Source organism: Amphiura filiformis, chromosome 15, assembly GCF_039555335.1.
Source record: "Amphiura filiformis chromosome 15, Afil_fr2py, whole genome shotgun sequence".
NCBI lineage: Eukaryota > Metazoa > Echinodermata > Ophiuroidea > Amphilepidida > Amphiuridae > Amphiura > Amphiura filiformis.
The window spans coordinates 64,464,005-64,482,415 of record NC_092642.1 but is presented as its reverse complement, the minus strand read 5'-3'; the positions used below and the strand labels follow the sequence as shown (position 1 = coordinate 64,482,415).

At 37.6% G+C, this 18,411-nt stretch overlaps 1 protein-coding gene across 1 annotated transcript; it reads right to left on the bottom strand.

Annotated features, from left to right (window-relative positions):
- Positions 1–771: 771 nt before the first annotated feature.
- On the bottom strand, positions 772–14,315 carry LOC140171950 (uncharacterized). The gene is made up of 4 exons (XM_072195294.1): positions 13,803–14,315; positions 10,749–11,501; positions 8,401–9,699; positions 772–5,192 (listed from the first exon to the last, which is right to left on the bottom strand). The coding sequence occupies exons 1-4, from the start codon at positions 13,870–13,872 to the stop codon at positions 3,667–3,669; spliced, it is 3,648 nt and encodes a 1,215-aa protein (XP_072051395.1). The 5' UTR covers positions 13,873–14,315; the 3' UTR covers positions 772–3,666.
- Between the last annotated feature and the right edge of the window lie 4,096 nt (positions 14,316–18,411).

Genomic DNA, 18,411 nt, shown 5'->3' with positions numbered 1-18,411 from the left:
TACAACAATGTTTTTGCACAAGCATACCTCGGGATTGATATTTTCCTTTCGAACAAGTCATTAACAAGTTATTAACTTATTCACTTTAAGAAATTTATTAATTTAAAAATAACCAATGAAATGTTATGTATGTATTACTTTGGCATGGAAATAAAATATCTAAAAAATATCTATCTATTAATTTTATCATGTTTATCATATTCAACACTGCAAAATAATATATTTTATATCAGTTTTAAACCTTTTTAAGCAATTGATCTATCATCTTTACTTATATTTATACTTATATTTTTACATTACATTACTTTGGGCACTGCATGTATTAACATTCCCAACAAACCATAGCCAATATCCAAAAACATACCAATCCATTCCTTTGAACATTTCAAAATTATTATTGGATATGACTGATGCACATACATGTACTTTAAAAAAATATTTAAAGATATATTTAAAAATTTATAAAAATATTTATAAGTCACCTTAGTAAACAACTAAATATTTCACTTATGATTTATGGACTTATCATAGGACTTGTAACATTGTTATCTAAATGTTTAGATTCATATCATTTTAAGTGTTGATTAAAAATATTCACTAAATAACACTTCTACAGATTCTTTATTCTTGTCTTTTTTACATATATAAGAAATAAATACCCTGTTTGGAAAACAACCCATTAGAATTAAATATGCACAGCTACATTATGAATAGAATAAATCTGCTCCAACACCCCCCACATGATATAGATGAGTTGACTGCTGACGTCAATGCCTGGCAGTATGCGCACGCATCATCACAATTTCCATTTTTTTTCCCGGGTCTTTTTTGCCTGTCAGTATGCGCGCGCATCATATTTTGTTCAGGGCTCGTGTTTTTAAAACTCCCGCCACATCACAATAAGACTATTGAACAGTATAGTGGTTGCACGCGGGGTTCACTCAAGCATAAAGATATACCAGTCCCTTGCCTTTGTTGATAAACATTGAGGTCAACTCATCTATACCATTGCTTAACAATAGTAACCAAATTGGTAACCTGATATTCCTTTTATTTGAAACCAATCCTGTTGCATTCCATGCAGCACCATTTTACACCTCCCACTGCACTGCAATAGATATACCTTGCATTTCATAATCTTTCTCTGTTTACTATGCTAATGTTTCAATTGTTTTAAAGAAGAAAATTGTATCCAAACGGTTACATTTCAGCATATCACATCAAACTTATCTACCTACTGCTGAAATTGGTGTTGATGAAGTAGTGTAGCCAGAGGCATCAATCTATCTTGAAGGGGGGGGGGGCATTTGGCCTAAATTGTCAAAAGGTGGCTGTAAAGAACAAAAAAATTGCCAATTTTGTCTAAAAGATGGGAGGATATCCCCACCCCCGGATTGACGGCAATGAGTGCAGCTATCTACTGCTGATATATCATAATCTGTGTTGATTAAGAAGTGCAATCCACTGTCAACTGCTGATATCTATCAATTTTGTTGTGCAGTATATGAAGTGGTCAGGGCCGGATTTACCTTTTTGGGGGCTGTGGGCCAGGCCAAAATTTGGAGGCCCAAACGCACCGTGAGGAAGGCATGCACTCAAGTGGCCCAGATTTTAGATTTAACTAGGAGATTTACGTGTGAAAAAAATTCAATTCAAGACTATTTTAGCCAGAATTGAAGCTGGTTTTGCTATATAATAGGCCAGTGCGCGATTCGCGCGCAAAATTGTGCAATTTTTGTAGGCTATTTGGACCCAAAACATAATGTTTTTCGGCTAAAATGGAAGATGCACGTCTAATGTTGATATCAGTGTTTGATGAAGTATAGTAGGCTATAGTATTGCTATCTACTGCTGATATAGGTGTTGATGAAGTAGTGTAACTATCTAATGCTGATATTGGTGTTGATGAACTATTGTGGCTATCTACTGCTGAAGTTTTGATGAAGTGGTGTAGCTCAGTATTGAAGGGAAGGCTGTGTCATGCATGGCCAAGGCTTTGACCTTCCACGTCAAAGCTTTGTCCCTCAAGGTCCAGTCCAAGGCTTTGACCTTCAAGGCCAAGGCCCTATTACTGTTATCATAGGCATGAATCCATGGGAAATGGGGGATATTCAAGGAGAGGGATGGTCTGTGCAACCATCCCCAATGTTATGCAAATTTGTATGTGTCTGACCAAATAGCCTCATTCAGGGTGTATCAAAATGATTGGTACCCATCAATATCCAGTGAGCATGACCAAGACTGCCACATCAAAATGCAGCATAACATCCACCTTATTTATAGATTTTTGTTGTAAAAAGTCATAAAACTATAAACTACAATGTATACCCATTTGAAAAGGATCTAATGTTGGATTTAGAAGAAACAGGCGTTTCAATAGACAACAAAGCTGATAGGTACCAATCATTTTGATACACCCTCTATTTAACCATTTTAGCTTTAAATATATGCAAAATTTTGCTTCATGCACATTTGGTAGACAGCGACACTGTTTCATCAACACCAATATTAGCAGCAGATAGCTACACACTTCATCAATACCAATACCAGCAGCAGATAGCTACACACTTCATCAGAACCAATATCAGCAGTAGATAGTTACACTACTTCATCAACACCGATATCAGCAGCAGATAGCTACACTACTTTATCAACACCAATATCATCAGTAGATAGTTACACTACTTCATCAACACCAATATCAGCAGTAGATAGCTACAATACTTCATCAACACCAATATCAGTAGTAGATAGCTACACTACTTCATCACCAATATCATCAGTAGATAGTTACACTACTTCATCAACACCAATATCAGCAGTAGATAGCTACACCACTTCATCACCAATATCAGCAGTAGATAGTTACACTACTTCATCAACACCAATATCAGCAGTAGATAGTTACACTACTTCATCAAAACAAATATGAGCAGTAGATATAGGCACGCTACTTCATCAACACCAATATCAGCAGTAGATATAGGCATGCTACTTCATCAACACCAATATCAGCAGTAGATAGTTACACAATTTCATCAACACCAATATCAGCAGTAGATCGCTACACCACTTTATCAACACCAATATCAGCAATATATAGTTACACTACTTCATTAACACCAATATCATCAGTAGATAGTTACACTACTTCATCAACACCAATATCAGCAGTAGATAGCTACACCACGTCATCACCAATATCAGCAGTAGATAGTTCAACTACTTCATCAACACCAATATCAGCAGTAGATAGTTACACTACTTCATCAACACCAATATCAGCAGTAGATAGCTACACTACTTTATCAACACCAATATCAGCGGTAGATAGTTACACTACTTCATCAACACCAACTTCAGCAGTAGATAGCTACACCACTTTAACACCATATCAGCAATGGATACAATTTGTGGCTATTAACACTTGCCAAATAGTCGGTAGTCCTTGTGGCTGTACATTTGGGCTGTTAACACTTAATGCCAAACTTAAAGTCGGTAGCCCTTGTGGCTGTACATCTGGGCTGTTAACAACTTGTCAAATTTAGTCGGTTAACCTTGTGGATATACATTTATGCTGTTAATGCTTACAGGCCTTGCAGCACCGAAACATCAATACATCATGGCCCTAGTTAGTTGTTCCTTCCTCACTTTTGTGCGGACAAGTCAGTGGTAATCATAGTGACGGAGGTGTGAGTACCTCGGGCTAGTAGTGAATAATCTAAGTGGTCGAATGTTTGTGCTATCAATGCCTATGGTACCAACATGGGGTAAGGCTTCAGTTGATACTTGTGTTGGTACATGATTGGGCCCTCTGATGAAAGATGGTGTATGAGAATACTGCACATTTGGGCTGTTATCACTTGCCACACTTACAGTCGGTAGTCCTTGTGGCTGTACATTTGGGCTGTTATCACTTGCCAAACTTAAAGTCGGTAGTCCTTGTGGCTGTACATTTGGGCTGTTATTGTTAACACTTGAGGTCGGTAGTCCTTGTGGCTGTACATTTGGGCTGTTAACACTTGCATTTAAAGTCAGTACAACTTCTTGTTGTACATTTGTGCTATTAATGCTTACAGGGCTAGTAGTGTGTGGTTGGATGTTTGCGCTATCAATGCCTATGGCACCAACATCGGGTAAACCTTGAGTTGGTACTTGCGTTGGTACATAATTAGGCCCTCTGACATTAATCCAAGGTGGTTGAGGAGAATTCTGACTTGTCCTTCTAGCCATATTGGACAGTGCATTGCTGGCTATGCCATTCATACTTTGTACATGTTCATTATTACCACTCTGTTGATGGATTAGGTATCTCAAATAAGCCATGCCTAGTGTTATACGTTGCGTATCAGAGAGTGAATGATACAATATATTTGGAGTGACGGAATTGGGCAAAGTTTGTGGTGATGTGCTCTGATTGATCATATTTACGCCTTCTTGTGGGCTACTGTTTCGTTTCCTAATCCCTTGTATACAAATCTTACGATACTTTTTCTGTTCTCTTTTCACATGGCTTCTATACTTCTGAAATTCTGAAAAATGCCTCTTACAGCGCTTACAGTGGAATGCTGATAATTTGTAGCCTGCAGGATGAAAGACCTCCTTGTGATGTCTTAAATCAGCTGGACTCTTGTAACCATGGTAACAGATGCAGCATTTGATGCTATTTAAGTTGATAGAAAAAGCGCATGACCTATGTTTCCTTAACAGATACAACATATCATATGCTTTGCCACACAGTTGACAAACGTGCTTCCGTTTCAACTTCTTAAATCTTTTACTCCGCTTGTTTTTTAAGGGCCGACAACCGCAGCTTGTTTTAACTTGGTGCGCATTGTTACGGTGTTCTTTCAGCATTGATTTGGTTGCAAACGTAAGCCCGCAGGTACAGCATACATGTTTCAAGTGCCATTGGATGTGCAAATCTAGCTGTATTTCCTTCTGAAATTTCCACTTGCAATATGGGCACCTGATCCATTTCCTCCTCTTCTTTTTTCTTTTTCTCTTTCTATGAGTTTCTAACGAATCTGTGTCTGAGCTGTCATCTGATGAAGAATCCTCTGAAGAACTGTCATCTGATGAAGAATCCTCTGAAGAACTGTCATCTGATGAAGAATCCTCTGTAGAACTGTCATCTGATGTATCTTTGCCATCGACATCTTCATCATTGCCTTCGACATCTTCTTCTTTGCCTGTAAGAAGGAAGGAGAAATAGGCGAGGAAAAAGAGGTGGAGGAGTAAGTAGAAAAGGAGCTTTAATGTTGGTAAAGAATACAGCCTTTATAATGTGTTTTTGTGATTTTTCAATATTTATAATGTTGCACATCAGTCAAGGAAATACGCTTTGCGAAATAGCGGGATCAATAAAATGACTCCTAAGTGCATCAACTTGCATTTTGGAGCCCCTAAACGTGATTTGCGAGAGCCCTGTTGTTACTGGAGAAATATATGAACTGTTTTTTAGAAGGTATACTTTCACATATTGTTAACCTAAAGAAAAAGGTGTGAAAAACATCCTTTCGGAGATTGATTGATTGCTTTGTTGATGTTTCCAACTCGTACCCAGCAAAACTGAGAGTTTACTTCATTTCTTTCTCCCATTCTAAACTACAATGCAGCACATTATGTGTATTGCCCCATCGAACGGTCCAAAAATGGGTCTATATTTACAATCTCAATTATCTCAGTGACACATGAACAGATTTTGATGATATGTGCACCATTTTAAAGAGGAAACGTCATGGTTCTTGAATCTACAAAAAGCTTTGATTTTACTGCTGACATTTTAAGGGCTGGGGTATGAGCGTTTGGACAGTATTTATTGTGGGACATTAGAGCACATCAGACATATCGAATTGCATTCTGAATACGAAGAATGTCCTTCTGATATCAAATAATTTTGATTTTTGAAATTCGCAATGTAATACACATTTTATGGCAAATCATTAAAATTGATATTTTTGATATTTAACAGTACTCAAAGTAAACTTAATAAATCTGATGATTTATACTTCAAGTGTATGTAGGTGGGATGAAAAGCTGACGATCAATTGAAAATTTTGACCTTTCGTATTGAAGATATGGATTTTTTCCCCCAAACCACAAAAAAAATTTGGTCTTTTGGGAATAAAATCCATATCTTCAATATAAAATGTCAAAATTTTCAATTGATCGTCGGCTTTTCCTCCCAGCTACATACACTTTAAGAATATATCATTAGACTTATAAAATTTACTTGAGGACTGTTATATATCAAAAATTTGAAAAATATCAAATTTTAATAATTTGTCATAAAATTTGTATTATATCGTGAATTTCAAAAATGAAAATTATTTGATATCAGAAAGACATGCTTCGTATTTAGAATGCAATTCGATACGTCTGAGGTGATCTCATGTCCCACAAAAAATACTGTCGAAACGCCATAAACGCTCATTCTAGATCCCTTAAGTTAAGTCCCCAAATCCACAGGACCTATTTTTATTGAGACACCCTGTACTGATCAAATATTTTGTTGTGGTGTCCAAAACAATTTTATGATTAAACTGGAATATTCATGTGCATGTGATTTGTAATTAAAGGAGTGTTTCGTGATCCTAGCATCCTCTTTTTATGACATTTTTCAGTACATATCCACGAAAAAAGTCTATTCCCAAAATTTCAGTTGATTCCGATTTTGCGTTTGCGAGTTATGCATGATTATGTGTATTACACTGCTCCATAGACAATGCGTTGTAATTTCGTTCTGATGCACCAGAACGAAATTCAAATTTCACGATATCTTTGCAAAATGAATTAATCTGCAAGAAATATTTTGTACATAAACATTATGTAGCCAGAGGTTTCCAGTGATATAAAAATCTAAACTTTTTTTGAGAAAAGTGGGGGGATGAGGCTGTGGATCACGAAATGCCCCTTTAAGGTGGCCCCACAACAAAGGTTTGTAAATCAAAGAATATGTAAATGAGGTCATTAACATTCATAAATATACAAATAACACGATGCAAACTATACAACACAAGAGGTGATCATTACTCTATCATCCTGCCAAGTTAATTGGTTATTGCATATAGGCTGCATAGTGAAGTAATGTAATTTCAGGCAAAATATGCAAATTAATATTCATAAATATGCAAACAGCATGACACAAAACTATATAGCTGACAAAGTCACCATATCCTATTACCCTGCCATATTTGAAATTGATCAGTTATTGTGTTTTAAGCTGCAGTGTGGATACATGGAATTTAAGGCAAAATATGCAAATAAGCTCATTAATATTCATAAATATGCAAATACATGACACAAAACTATACAGCACGTCAGGCCACCATACCCTATCACGCTACCAAGTTTAAAGTTGATCAGTTATTGTGTTGAAGCTGCAAAGTGGATTAATGATTTTGCTTCTGCCCGGACAGCCAACTGGACAGCCAACCGGACAGCCAACCAGACAGGCAAGCAAACAACCATCTGTACCATACAGAACCTATATATTAGATTAGAGTGTCTACAGTTTTCAAGGACTATTTGTAAATAGCTAGGACTTCCTGGACCTTCATGTATTTTGAAATTTAAGGACTCCCAAGGACTTATAAGGTGCATATAACCAGTACAAAACAGGCCTACCAACTGAGGTCACTATTTTTAATGCACAATAGTGGACATATTTCTCAAATGCATTGACATGCAATCGGGACCATCTAGAAACCTCCGCAAACAAAGGACAGCGCTTGTTTGCATGCAGCTAGGCGACACCAGCACCGTCCTCGGTTTGTGAAGGTAAGGTCCACAGGTTGAATGCGGAAAGTCTCATGTTTGTCCTCGGTTGCAGGTAAACAGGTCCACACATGCACCTATACACAACAGATTGCTAAGTGGTCCTTACAGCCCACAAGAAAAAGGTGTTTTGAAATTTAAAGGATGTCTCCGGCAATCACAACATTATGCCTTATATGTTAGAAAATCAATTATCAATCATGAATCATGTGGTTTTATTTAAAACAAACTCATATTGACCAAAAAAAACCCAAATTAATACAGCCATCTCTCAACACCCGATATTCAAAATTCTCGGGCGCCGAAATTGGGCGCCGAAATTGTCGAGTGCAATAACATTCCAGTAATACAATGAAGGCTAGCAACAACTGAGCACAAATAACCATGGCGTCATTGCACTAGGCAATTTCGGCGCTGGAATTTTGAATATCGCGTGTTGAGAGCCGGCTGTTTTTATTTGTTTTTTATGGTCAATATGAGTTTGTTTTAAATAAAACCATGTGATTCATGCTTGATAATTATTTTGCTAACATATACATGTAAGGTACGGTATATTGTTCTGATGTTCAGAGACATCTTTTAAAGTGCACAGGAACCCTGTTAAATCCAAATTCAACTTACTCTCCAATGTTGTACCTGCAAGAGGGTATGTGCGCAGTGGAAGACTTTCTTCTTCATCCTCCTCCTCTTCTGCTCGTTTCCTTTCTTCATCTTCCATAGCTAGCCGCCTTTTCTCTTCTTTTTCTGCTTGAACTTGAGCGTCGTATTCCGCAGCTTCTCTCCGACATCTCTCAAACTCCTCCCTATACACAAATTCATCAGCCAACACTTTACATGTCCAAGGCGGATACCTGCCAACATTGTCCATGTATTTTCGCATATAATAACCGCCCGGTCTTCCCTCAGTCTTTAAGCGACTTTTCAATTGAGCTGTTTGCTTTCTCACTTGGCTCTTTAGCCTTGGTGTGCCATGCAATGTAACTGACTTATGACTGCAAATCTGTTGGAAGATGAAGTCAATTAATTCTTGATATGTAAACTTTGCATCTGCATATTTTATTTGCTTCAACAAAAAGTACGGCTCAACGTGCAAATTAGTGTCTTCACACATTCTCTGACATCTGACAAAGTCATCTCTGCTCTCAAATTCATCTGCCAAGACCATGCATTCCCATGGCTGTTGCGTATATATGTCTTCCACGTTGCTTGACGACTCAGCCCTTTTACCCTTTCCTTTCTTGCCTTTCCCAACCAATTCAGATACATACTTCTTGACCTGATGCAGCAATCTTGGAGTCGTTTTCAACCTCACTGAGTTGTGCCTGCATAACGTATTCACAACATCTTCAACAAGTTCACCAAAAAGTTTCCGTGAACTATTAGGCTTTCTGATCTCCTCAAAAACAAAGTCAGTTACAACATCTAGGTTGATTTTCTCTTTCTCTGCAAAAGGACAAGTTTGTAATGGAACACTTTCCTCATTAATATCTTCCCTGTTTGCCATTTCAGCATCTTTTTCTGCTTGAACTTGAGCATCGTATTCCGCAGCTTCTCTCCGACATCTCTCAAACTCCTCCCTGTACACAAATTCATCAGCCAACACTTTGCATGTCCAAGGCTGACTCCTGCCAATATTGTCCATGTGTTTTCGCAAATAATAACCGCCCGGTCTTCCCTCAGTCTTTAACCGACTTTTCATTTGAGCTGTTTGCTTTCTCACTTGGCTCTTTAGCCTTGGTGTGCCATGCAATGTAACTGACTTATGACTGCAAATCTGTTGGAAGATGAAGTCCATAAATTCTTGATAGGTAAACTTTGTATCAGCATTTTTTATTTGCTTCAACAAAAAGTACGGCTCAACGTGCAAACTGGTTTCCTCCGGCAAGTCAGAACATGATGAAGTACTTGGTGGAATCTCACCTGATATATAGGAAGATAAAACAAACAAAAAGAATAAATAAAAACAAACAAGAACAGTGTATGCTCTTGTAATCAAAAACAAAATATAACCTGGATGAAGCTGAAGCTAAATGGGGAAGGCAACACATACACATAATGCTCCTGTAAGCCCAATACTGTTAAAGCCATAGTGTGTGATTTGCTCTAAAGCTAACACACACATTGTAGGCAGTAGGCACTGGAATGAAATCACAATTTTTTTCAGTTTTACCTCATTTGTTTGCCTCAAAATTAAACAGGGGCAATGTGATTAGTGAAAACTAACATTTAAATGTCATAAATATGTTTTATGCAAATCACACATTACATATGGCTTCAAATCTGAAATTACATCTTTGATACGAACATTTTATTTTTTAGCATGATGCATAATTACGAATAGAGGCCGTCAGCCTTTTCCACGTGATCCACCATCTTGTGGGTACTGCCGTTCTGCATGTCATGGGTTAGACATTACGCCCCAATTACGCGGAAGTCGCAGCGCATGATGCACCTCTTCAGTTAAGGGGTACTACACCCCTGTGGTAAATTGTGACTAGTTTTGCATTTTCTCAAAAAATAATAACACACTGGTAACAAAAGTTATGTATATTATTGGGGCAAGGAATCCAATTACTGCACTGAAATTTCAGTGACTCAAGACAAGCAGTTCAGTATATATGATAGGAAATGAGGTACATACTAGCGGTACCTTATTTCTTATCATAAATAACGAACCGCTTGTCTTGGGTCACTGAAATTCCAGTGTAGTACATGTAATTGGATTCCTTGCCCCTATAATATACATAACTTTTGTTACCACTGTGTTAATAGTTTTTGAGAAAAATGCAAAAATAGACACACATTTATCGAGGGGTGTAGTACCCCCTTAAGCATCAACATGGTGATCTTAGCAACAAGGCACTCCGTACCCACAAGATGGCGGCGTTGACGTCACAATGACTACCTCTATTCTCTCTCTTAATCTCTACAATCCACTGTCCTGGACAGAATAATAACCATTCACTAACCTTGATCAGCATTACCAGATTGATACCTTCTCTGACATCTCTCAAAGTCATCCTTGCACTCAAATTCATCTGCCAAGACCATGCATTCCCATCGATGCTTCATATCGATGTCTCCTATGTTGCTTGATGACTGATCCCTTTTACCCTTCCTTTTCTTCCCAACCAATTCAGATACATACTTCTTGACCTGGTGCATCAATCTTGGAGTCTTTTTCAACTTCACTGAGTTGTGCTGGCATACAGCATTCACAACATCTTCAACAAGTTCACCAAAGAGTTTCCGCGAACTACTAGGCTTTCTGATTTCCTCAAAAACAAAGTCAGTTACAACATCTAAAGTAATTTTCTCTTTCTCTGCAAAAGGGCAAGTCCGTAATGGAACACTTTCCTCATTAACCTTTTCCTCATCTGTCATTTCATCAGCATCTTCTTCAGCCACCATCAGACTGTTTTCCGCTTCTCTTCTATTTTCGATATCTGTTGCAACCTTGGCTTCATGTTTCTGGCATTTTCTCTGACATCTTTCAAATTCTTCTCTCATTTCTCCTGGACAGCTCTCAAAATCTTCCATGCTCTTTATTAGTCTTGTCTGTGGACCTTTACAAATTCCGATTTCCTCAGGACTGATTTTCTCTTTCTCTACACTTTCTTCGTTAGTCTCTTCCTCATCTGCCATTGCAGCATCTTTACTGGTCGTCATCAATTTCTTGGCTTCTTTTCGCCTATCTATCTCTGCTGCAACTTTGGCTTCATCTGTGATGCAAAAATGATCAAGTATTGAAGACAAATTAAAATAAAATTAATCAACGTTACTAATAATACCCTTGGATAGAGGAAAAAAGTTGTACAAAGATGACGTAGGTGAATTAGAATACATGAAACAAAATACAATTTTGGCAGTACCTTATCCCAACAGAAACTTTAATGCTCTGTATGCTAGCCATAGGCTTCAACATAAAAGTCCAGTTTTGAGACATTTTCTCAAACTATCAATATCAAAAGCTATCTCAAGAACCACTGAACCAATACTAGATTTGTTTGTTCTTATTTTGAAGCACTTTCATGCAGATTCCAAATCCAATTCTGACATTTTTGAATTTGTAACAAATATTGGAAGTAGTTATCTGCAGTCGACAACTGTATGGAGATGGAACAAACTGTCACATCTGGGGTCATTAACCTCCACTGAGTTAAAAGTACCAAATGGTCACTTGATCTGGTTTACAATTCCTATACAACTAAGATCTATAGTTTATTCTATGCATTTTAATCAATCAGCTAGGAACTGTGCAGCAACCACAGAGTATCTGGAGCGCTAAAGGACATCCAAACCAACACCAAAATTGAGCTATACAAGGTCCATGTTTTATCATTATTATGTTTTCAGGGTTATTAGGAGTTCAGAAAGCCTAATAATGATAATATTGGATGGCTTATTTCGCATGATACCATAACATATCGGATTCGTCATACAAATATCGAACTCGCCGTTGGCTCGTCCGATATTTTTATGACTCATCCGATATGTTATGGTATCATGCTCAGCCATCCAATATTATATCAATATTTATTACTCTACGGAGCAGAAATCAACTGCTCACTTTCATAAAAAAATAAATGTAGATATTTATATAGCGCTTTATGCCGTAAACAGCCTCAAAGCGCTTTACATTTATTCCGCCGTTATTAGAATAATCGGAACCACGTTTGCAGCCTACAAATGGCACAGGGTTCATCAGTACAACGACTGTGACTACCCCTAACAGCTTCCCATTGCACCTGGGTGGAGTGAGGCAAGCGAGGGAAAGCGCCTTGCCCAAGGGCACAACATGGTGGCGGGACGGGGACTCGAACCCACGCAAGTCGAGCAAGATCTCAGATTATGAGTCCAAGGCGTATCCACTGAGTCACTGTGCCCTCGGTGAGGTGAGATGATGTGCATGAGTAACACAGAGCGACAGGATCCGAAACACCACCATCCGCAAAACCCTGGGTGTTCAGTTTTCCATCTTGGACAGAATAACCCATAAGAGACTGCATTATTTGGTCACATCCAGAAAATGCCTCCCTCACGCCTTTCCAAGATGGCCTTTGAATGCCACATCCAGGGAGTCAGACCAGAGGAAGACCACCAAAGAGGTGGAGAGACTGCCTACTAACTGACTGCAAAAGAACCAACCTAAAGTCCATATAGTAAATGCCAGCCGTACAGCAGATGCCAGAACAGTTTGGCGGGACATTGTGATGCGGATGCCACCACTCAACCCCCAGTTGGAGTGAACAGCATAGGTCAAGGTCATTCTAATATCAATATCTCCTGTCTGTTTATTCATCAAAAATATTCATTATACATTGTATGGCACCATCAATGAAGATGGTACTACACCCCTTGATAAATTTGTGACTATTTTTGCATTTTCTCAAAAACTAATAACACACTGATAACAAAAGTTATATATTATAGGGGCAAGTTATCCAGTTACTACACTGGAATTTCAGTGACTCAAGACATGCGGTACGTTATTTGTGATAAGAAAAGCGGTACCGCCAGAATGTATACCTCATTTCTTAACATATAATGAACCACTTAATATCTTGAAATCACTGAAATTTCAGTGAATTGGATTCCTTGCCCCTATTAAGCTACTTGCAGTTCCGCCATTATGCACTATATTATGGGGAGAGCCTCGAACTGGCAGCATACATGAAAGGAAGAATTATGTAACCTTACACAGAACGTTATGACTAGTTCAATTCCCATTCATGTATGCTGCCAGTTCGAGGCTCTCCCCACATAGTGCATAATGGCGAACTGCAAGTAGCTTAATAATATACTTTTTGTTACCAGTGTGTAGTAATTTTTTGAGAAATATGCAAAATTAGTTACAAAATATATCTGGGGGTGTACAATGTAGTACCACCTTAAAGTTGCCAGTTGGATGTGCAATTCAGTGCATCAATCCATTGCTTGTATCCCATCATAAATCATTGTTTGAGCAAGTTTATAAAATATCATTACATACTGATAAAGTACATAGTAATCCAACTAAATACCTGTGACAGGAAGTGTCAGTAACGGATCATACTCCTCATCCTCCTCTTCTTTCACTCTTACATCACTCATAGCAGCCTATGTTCCTTGCTTCTCCTTCCCTTATAACATACTGATAAAGTACATAGTAATCAAACTAAATACCTGTGACAGGAAGTGTCAGTAATGGATCACAGTCCTCAACCTCCTCTTCTTTCACTCTTACATCACTCATAGCAGCCTGTGTTCCTTGCTTCTCCTTCCCTTATTACATACTGATAAAGTACATAGTAATCCAACTAAATACCTGTGACAGGAAGTGTCAGTAACGGATCATACTCCTCATCCTCCTCTTCTTTCACTCTTACATCACTCATAGCAGCCTGTGTTCCTTGCTTCTCCTTCCCTTATAACATACTGATAAAGTACAAAGTAATCCAACTAAATACCTGTGTCAGGAAGTGTCAGTAACGGATCACAGTCCTCATCTTCCTCTTCTTTCACTCTTACATCACTCATAGCAGCCTGTGTTCCTTGCTTCTTCTTCCCTAAAAAAACAGTACATCAGTAATAAAAATGTAAAGTGTGGAAATAGTGTGATAGGGTGTCCAATTAATCTCTGCTCATTCCTTGAAAGGCTGGGTTCAATCCCCACCCAAGCAGGGCCGTTCCTAGAGATTTTGCCCCCTCTCCCTGCCGCCCCACGAAAGCATACAGTGGTAAGGGGGCCCCTTGAAACTCATCAGTTTTGAGTTTGACCTATTGAATTGTAATGTATTGAAATGTGTGCCATTAAAACCGTTTCCAATATTCCTATTTATACTATGAAATATTGAAAAGCAGGTTATTTAATGCTTATAAAATAGAGTCATGCTCTCAACACAAGGGCATTTAACCTTATTTCATTCATATTTATTCGGCAAAATCGACAAGAACAATAAATATAAATAATCACAAATTATCACAAACTTAGCATATATGAAATACATGGATACAAGCAAAGACACCAAAAAGCCGAAATGCCAGGATAACCCATAAAGTCTAGCTGCAAATGTGTAAACTTATTTCCAATGGGGTCCAACATAAAGACAAGACGGTGCCTGGGACGGAGGACAAAACAAGCAAAAGGACAGAAAGGAACAGGTTACACAAATGCAGCTGACTCTTGGGTTAACGCACTTCTGGCAAGGTGTTTTTTTATGGCATATTTAAAAGTATTTTTGTCAATAATAGCTTTGATTTGGGATGGCAAATTATTCCAATCAAGTGTGGATTGATAGAAAAAAGACTTTTTGGTGTAAGATCCTACTCTCGGGACATGGAAATTTGAAGCACTAGACCTAGTGGTATAATTATGAACATGAGATATTTTTGTAAAGAATTGATCAAGATAAGACGGGGCCAGTGAGTGAAAAATATTAAACATGTGATTTAGCCTTAATTGTCTAGCCCTGTTTTGGGTATCAAGCAGTTTGACAGTGTCCAAATTTGGACAGTGTCCTAATTTGGATTTTAATGACATCAATTTGTTAAAATATTGAAGAAATGTGCTCCCCAAACCAAACATGTGCATTGGAAACTGGAAGTGCATTTAATCAAGGCTAATTAATCCTAAAGCTAAATCTCCACAAGACAAATTACTATTAGGGGTAGGTTAAGCAGCCTTTTAAAAAGGGTGATGTTTCATATTTCTTAGGGAACAAGACCCCCCCCCCCCACACACAGCTTATTTGATGCATTATGATCTCCTGAGCATTTTGACACCATTTTTGGCCGATTTGGATGAAAATGGTGTCAAAATGCTCAGGAGATCATACTGCATCAAATAAGCCTGTTCCCTAAGAAATTTGAACACCAGGATTCCTTAACCCACCATTATTACTATAGTGAAAGACAAGCGGTTAAAGACAGCATTGCGTCCTATTATTATTGCATTGGATTATAGGGGATTATCTGACTACCACAACAATTTCTGTCAAGTCCAAAGAACTTCTTTGAATCTTATTGATGTGTAATATTGATAGTGATAGTGAGAGGAATCAATAAGGGTATGACATTATCATGATTTAATGAAGCATTAATTTGTTTTTTACAGATTTAGAAAAAGGATAAGGCCAATGGAACTTGATTATTAGTTTCCAATTGAATGTTTGAAAAAAAGGATGAGGTCACTATTTCATTATTCATTATTCGGTCTCTTTTCATTATCCATTATGTCAATAAAATCAATGAATTTATGAACAGCTTTTTCCAAATTTAGGTACCCCACCAGTACCAAAGTATATTGTTGATGAAAGACCATTTCAAATCAGGTATTAATGCTTAGATCATCATTACAGACATTTTGCAATAGATTGAGAAACAAAAATTTGAATTTTTCTGAAAAGAAATTTGCAATTTTTGTAATCCCTAGTAGAAGCATGATGAGGTAATCCGTAAATTTCCCCCATCCTCTACCCCTACAACTAAGAAAAACGGCTGATTATCATCAGCAGGGGATGTCAGATATTTTGAGAGTTTCAATTTTGATTATTTCCATCTCAATTTTCAGATAATTGACTGTTTTATAAAAATAATGAAAGATTTGGTCAAATTGAAAAGGTGATGCGGGCGGTAATAGGAAACTAACAATCGAGTTCCATTAGCCTAAAATGAATTATGAGTGAAATTTATAAACCTTATTTTAGTCAAATAAATAAAATATCAAAATAACAAAAATGAAATGATCTATAATCACAAATATATAATGAACAAATGAAATAATAAACAAACAAATAAAAATAAATAAATAAATAAATAAATAAATAAATAAATAAATAAATAAATAAATAAATAAATAAATAAATAAATAAATAAATAAATAAATAAAATCTATCATTATTATTAAAATTAAAGTGAAATAATGTTTAATTTAAAGTAAAATTATAAATATTAAAATAACTATAAAATAATAGATCAGTATTATAAACATACAAATAGCAAAGTAATAGGCCTAAAATAAAAGCTTTAATAAAATATTAAAATGCGAGTATCAGCTGCGACCCTGTGTAGTTCCCTGGCCGCAATGCTGTGCTCAAGTTGTACTAATATCCAGTGTTGCCAAAACTTTTTCAGCGTCAAGGCGCGCATTGACTCACCAGGCATGATAAAGGATTCTCAAGTAGCCCAATTTTTAAGCTTCAAAAAAGCGCCTAATACCGGATATTTGGGCGGATTTACCCGAATTTAGAACGCAAAACACCCAATTGGGTGGAAAAGTACTTGACTTTAAAACTTCCGGTACAGTGTTCGATTTACCACCTGCATACCTGCACCAGTGCATGTAACATTCCCTCTGTGCATGCAGCTTTTCACTACCTGCCTGCACACGTGCATGAACGATTTTAGCGCTAGTGATATGACAAGGCCAATATACAAAAGTAAACAAGCAGTCAGTCCGATTGGAAAAACCCAATCTATTTTTAGCGCAACATCTTCTGACTTCATTAGAAGGGCTGGCACAAATCGCACAATTGACAATTCCCGATACCCCTATCACGTGAGAACTGTCACTTTTTTCATTGACTTCCCTAGTCTTCTACACAGCCAGTTTGCATCGGTCTGATACTCGTCCATCCTAACGAACATTCGCGATAGCCACATACAGTCTGGTCCAAGACTATGACTTCCCTTAGAGGGGCTAGCGTAATGTGACATCATATGCCACCAATTCCCGATACTCTCGCACATGTAGAAGAGTGTCATTTTCATTTCATTGAAAAAAAAAGAACCGGAATTTAAACCGTGGGAAATATTTGTCTCACGTGCGGAAAATAATCATAATAATGTCCAGCAAAAAGGAAATAGCTCAAAAACACTTGCATCATTCTGGAAATCGTGCACCTCGTCGGCGACTAGTTCTAGAACAGATGAAGCCACAGCATCCAGTGTTTTGGCTGAGAAATCGGCGAGTGAAGGGCGAGTGATCGGCATAAAAAATGACACTGACAGGGGAGCGGAAATATTATTACAAGCAACTGACAATGATCGTGATTCAATGTGATTTTATGTTTGCTTTAATTTTGGTGCATGCACACTTTTTGCTGTGCATGTAGAAATTTTGGGCTACATGCACCAGTGCAGGTAGGAAAAAAATTGTAAATCGGACACTGTTCCGGTACTTATTGGGAAGTTACTGACCGATCAATAAATGGTCACAAAACCCATTGTAATTGCAATTTGGAACTTCTGAGACTCAAAACCTTTATAAATCGGCTAAATTGAAAGGAAAATACATCAAACTACTGCAGCGGCCTGAGACTGGCAAAGTAGCCCAATTTTAGGCAAGTAGCGGCATGCTTTTTTGAGTAGCGGCAAGTGATCGCCAAGTAGCCTAGTATTGATTATAACGTGCTACTGTGAATGCTTGAACTTTATCAATTGATTGACTCAGATGTAATTGGCATAATCTTCTATAATCCAACACAATAATAATAGGCCACAATGCTGTCTTCAACCGCTTGTAGATGTTGCATGATGCGTGTGCGCAGTGCCGGAGTTACCTTGTGCATCATCCCACATTTTTGCTTTCTTTTTGTTGTCTAGCTGATTATCTAAGGATCATTTCTCGTCATACCTTGTGTGTTTATGATT

Bases quoted from the DNA above. Each gene is read 5' to 3' on its own strand.
- LOC140171950 (XM_072195294.1), bottom strand. From the start codon at position 13,872: ATGAGTGATGTAAGAGTGAAAGAAGAGGAGGATGAGGAGTATGATCCG. The intron at 11,502-13,802 runs GTATTTAGTTGG...TTTGCATCACAG, and splicing joins ACTGACACTTCCTGTCACAG to ATGAAGCCAAAGTTGCAGCA. The intron at 9,700-10,748 runs GTTAGTGAATGG...CCTATATATCAG, and splicing joins ATCTGGTAATGCTGATCAAG to GTGAGATTCCACCAAGTACT.